Consider the following 5,000-nt stretch of genomic DNA (forward strand, 5'->3'; position numbering starts at 1 on the left):
CACACACACACACACACACACACACACACACACACACACACACACACACACACACGGAGGTGAAAGTGTACCACGCGTAAGATAACGTTTTGAGACTCATTCCTCCTCCTCCTCCTCCTCCTCCTCCTCCTCCTCCTTCTCCTCCTTCTCCTCTTCCTCCTCCTCAGGAAAGAAAAGGCGACACAACATTAGCCTTGATTGATTTGAGACTTAACATTATTATTATTATTATTATTATTTTTATTATTATTATTATTATTATTATTATTATTACTACTACTACTACTACTACTACTACTACTACTACTACTACTACTACTACTACTACTACTACTATTACTACTGCTATTGTTGTTGTTGTTATTGTTGTTGTTGTCGTTGTTGTTGTTGTTGTTGTTGTTGTTGTTGTTGGTTTTGCTCTCGTCATCACCGTTACCCTTATCATTCTATTAGTTATTGTTGTTGTTGTAAGCTGCAGTAGTAGAAGCATCAGTAGTGGTAGATGTGGTAGTGGTGATGGTGATGGCGGTGGTGGTGATGGTGGTGGTGATGGTGGTGCCGCTGGTGTTATGATAAAATACAGAACAATAGAAAATGGAGAACATGATGCGAGACACCCAATACTATAGTTAGTTATAGTGAGGTATTAGCCTGTGAAAAAATGACACACACACACACACACACACACACACACACACACGAAAGTTTCATTAAATAGTGACTGAAACATGTAGAAAAATTAGATCACATACTAATTACGACAGAATTACACACTCATTAAATTTAATCTTACTTTGACGAAAAAAAAAAGAAATACTACTGAGAACTGAAGTAATTTAGAAACACAATTGTAACCCTTTAAGTGAACAAGAAAATATACACAGGTAGACACAAAAATATACAAAGAAGAAAGCCTCGTTGTAAGATTACTTCAGTTTTATAAAGGTAAAGGATGATAGGACAAACTGGCCTTGCTTTGGGAGACGGCAGGGCACGGGAGGGAGAGATAAGGTTAAGAAGAGAGACCACCGTTTATATCTTTCTTTTATGTTGGTAGAGAGAGAGAGAGAGAGAGAGAGAGAGAGAGAGAGAGAGAGAGAGAGAGAGAGAGAGAGAGAGTATGTGTGTGTGTTTCGCTTTGTTGTTTTCCAGATAAAAGCAACTGAAATTCTCTCTCTCTCTCTCTCTCTCTCTCTCTCTCTCTCTCTCTCTCTCTCTCTCTCTCTCTCTCTCTCTCTCTCTCTCTAATCTGTTTTTAAAGAGGCTCCATCAAAACTTAAGGCGAAGAACCATCTCCATCTGTGTGTGTGTGTGTGTGTGTGTGTGTGTGTGTGTGTGTGTGTGTGTGTGTGTGTGTGTGTGTGTGTGTGTGTGTGCCTTTTTATTTCTCGTGTTGTCACTAGAATTTCATATAATCACCTTTCCTATGCACTCCAGTCCATTTTTCCCTCAAATATCCACAATCCTGTTATTTCTCTCTCTCTCTCTCTCTCTCTCTCTCTCTCTCTCTCTCTCTCTCTCTCTCTCTCTCTCTCTCTCTCTCTCTCTCTGTTCTACTAAATTCATAAAAGTCCAATAACTTGTAATAGATTCACAAAAAGTCTTAATAACTTTTACTAGTATTATAAAAAACAATAACTTCAACTAGATTCATTAACAGAAGTAAGAAATAAAAGTCAATAACATAAAAAGGCTGTATGCATGTGTGTGTGTGTGTGTGTGTGTGTGTGTGTGTGTGTGTGTGTGTGTGTGTGTGTGATTCAGTGACGTGGTGATGATGTCTGTGCCTGTAACCGTGGATGGTGATGATGGTGATTAAGAGAAGAGACGGAGGAAACGAAGGAGCGAGAGAGAGAGAGGGACGGAGGGAAGGATGAAAGTAAGGAAAGATAGAGAGAGAGAGAGAGAGAGAGAGAGAGAGAGAGAGAGAGAGAGAGAGAGAGAGAGAGAGAGAGAGAGAGAGAGAGAGAGAGAGAGGATAATGCTGCAGGAATTGATATTGAGTCTTTTTCCCTTCTTGCAGCTAATGTGACGTGTTTACGGAGGGATGAATACAGTTATTATTTTTACTTAATAATAATGATAATAAGTAAGGGACAGAAGGAGGGAACAAAGATAGGAACAAGGAAAGAAAAAGGGAAAAAGGAAAGAGATTTGTTGGAATTATTGTATTCTTCAAAATGCATTTATTGTGATAAGATGGATGAAAGAAAAAGAATATGGAAGCAAGAGAGAGAGAGAGAGAGAGAGAGAGAGAGAGAGAGAGAGAGAGAGAGAGAGAGAGAGAGAGAGAGAGAGAGAGAGAGAGAGAGAGAGAGAGAGAAATTAAGCCCTGTAGTTGCAATCGTTTGTGTTGAATGTAGTGTTTTTTTTTTTTTTGTCTTGATTTAATGCTGCTACGACTCAAAGTAATGATAATAATGTTAATGTTAGTGGAAGGAACATAAGCAAATTACGAAAGAATAAAGAAGAAAGGCGAAAGATGCAGAAATAGATGCTGTAGAAACTGTAGAGGCCATGATGTGTTTGTATTGAGTGTGTTGTGTTTGTGTTGCTCTGGGTACTAATGGTGTTGTCTTTGTGTTGCAGAGGACGGTGGCCCCAATAAAGGTCTGTTCCCTCACGTAATTAACCTGGCCACGGGGGCCCGGATCACCACCAACGCCACCTGTGGAGAGGATGGCCCTGAGGTGAGCACATACACACACACACACACACACACACACACACACACACACACACACACACACACACACACACACACACACACACAGACACACACATACACACACACACACACACACACACACACACACACACACACACACACACACACACACACACACACACACACACAGATCGATGGACATTGTTCCGGGTTGTTCGGATTGAAGTCAAAATATATGTAATTGAAATCAGAGTGAAAATCATCATCTGAATCATGATTTATTTTATCATAGATACAACAGATAAAAAAGTAAAAAAAAAAATGTGATTTGTACAATGGTATTACCCTGTACATGAAGTGTACCTCTTCCTTGAATTTCCTTTACCCTTTGTGTACTAATCCTGGGTGAAATAGGCGCCGGGGGTGGGGGGTGAGGTTGGATGGCGTTGTCCCTTGAACAAAGAGTCGCTGGCGTACAATTTACCCCGGATCACTTCACCACGCGGGAAGTGTTATGCGTGTAAGTGTTCGTTAACGTAGCAAAACAGAACAGCGGAAGAGCACGAGAATCTCCGAGTGGCTGACAGCCGTAACAAAGGAACGCTGCTGGACGCTGCAAAGCGGCGCCAGCGAGCCTGCCACGCGCAGAGGTTCAAACAGATTTATATCACACGCAGAGAACTGCTGCCTTCTATGATTTCGAAAGTTCAAACAACAGCGTTTCTGTTTTCCTTTGTGTAGGAGGGGCATTTGTCTGGCTACTAAAAGGTATACATAAAAAAAAGACCCACTAAATGTAACAGTCCATATAGAGTACAATCAAAAAATGGATCATTCAGAATCTGAGAAGTGTCTTAAAACATCCCTCTTAAAATATTTCAAGTTAAAGGTAGGAGGAAATACAAAAGGCAGGTTAGGAGTTCCAGAGTTTACCAGTAAAAGGAATGAAAGAGTGACAATACTATTTAATTCTTGCTTTAGGGAAGTGGATAGAATAGGAGTGAGAAAAAGTAGTCTTGTGCGGCGAGGCCGTGGGATGGGGGAGGCATTTAGTTAGCAAAATCAGAAGAAAAGTTAGTGAGAAATAAACAGTAAAAGATGGCAAGAGATACAGCCATGAGGTGAAGAGAGAAGGGCTGAGGACAGTCTGTCAGAGGAGAGTGCAGTAGCTGATGAGACGATATGTTTTTGATTTCATCCTGTACATCAGAACAGCATGAATGGAAGCCCCCTCCCCTCCCACATATATGTGAAGCCTTCTCCACACGTGCGCGGGTAAGACTCCTGTACAGAGTTAGCAACTAGGGAGAAGGGTGAGAAAAACTGGTGGAGACGACGCAGAACATTTAACTTTATGTAAGCTGTTTTAGCTAGAGATAAGACTTAAAATTTCTAGTTTTGATTATTAGTAAAAGACAGACCGAAGATGTTCAGTGTAGAAGAGGGAGACAGTTGAGTGCCAATGAAGAAGAGAGAATAGTTGTCTGGGAGGTTGTCGAGTCAATAGGTGGAGGAATTGAGTTTTTGAAGCATGGAACAATACTGAATTTGCTCTGCCCCGACAAGAAATTTTAGAAAGATCAGAAGTCAGACGTTCTGTGGCTTCTCTTTTGATAGTAATAATTATGATTACAAATTATTATTCTTGACATGAGCACAACTCTTTTAACGCAGCGTGATTTAATTTTTTTTTTTTTTCATTATTATTATCGATATATCACAAATTAGCAACTGTCATCAGTATCAGACACAGACGCAGTGTGGCGGCAGCATGTGTGTGTGTGTGTGTGTGTGTGTGTGTGTGTGTGTGTGTGTGTGTGTGTGTGTGTGTGTGTGTGTGTGTGTGTGTGTGTGTTTGTATGTGTGTGTGTTCTCTTCCAAAACAGTGGATACTTGCCTGCAGTGAACCTCATTATAACTTCCCTCTTTATTCGCGAGTCTCTTTAAATTTTGAGCAAACAGTATAGCCGTGCTCAATGGACGCATTGAAACAAGAAGAAAGAGGAGCGATCCAGTGTGCTATTCTTCATTCAGAATGATCACAGGCGTAGGTTTCAGAACCAAAATGCAGGAAATGCCAGCAAGACATTCAAGGGCTTGTATGTTTTATACACGAAAAATATCTTTAAAAAGTAAAAAAAAAAAAAAAAAAAAAAAAAAAATGTAAATTATAAGAATCCATCCGTGACTTGCATCAAATCCGTAAAGCTATAGTTACGATGGGAATCCAATGCAGAAGCCAACAAATGTATCTTATCCACGCAGTCCACGAGATTGATGGATGAAAAAAAATTAAAAATATAAATAAATAAAATGAGACTGTGAAGGATTA

The 5,000-nt window shown here is 40.1% G+C and overlaps 1 protein-coding gene across 1 annotated transcript in view; it reads left to right on the plus strand.

Moving 5' to 3' along the window:
• The window catches only part of LOC135109690 (laminin subunit alpha-1-like), a 58,034-nt gene that overhangs the window by 36,761 nt on the left and 16,273 nt on the right, over positions 1 to 5,000 (plus strand). Inside the window, exon 2 of the mRNA XM_064021246.1 lies at positions 2,590 to 2,690. Coding sequence (XP_063877316.1) covers positions 2,590 to 2,690 — 101 coding nt within the window. The remainder of the gene's footprint in view (positions 1 to 2,589; positions 2,691 to 5,000) is intronic.

The sequence above is a fragment of the Scylla paramamosain genome, chromosome 19 (genome assembly GCF_035594125.1).
Source record: "Scylla paramamosain isolate STU-SP2022 chromosome 19, ASM3559412v1, whole genome shotgun sequence".
Classification (NCBI taxonomy): domain Eukaryota; kingdom Metazoa; phylum Arthropoda; class Malacostraca; order Decapoda; family Portunidae; genus Scylla; species Scylla paramamosain.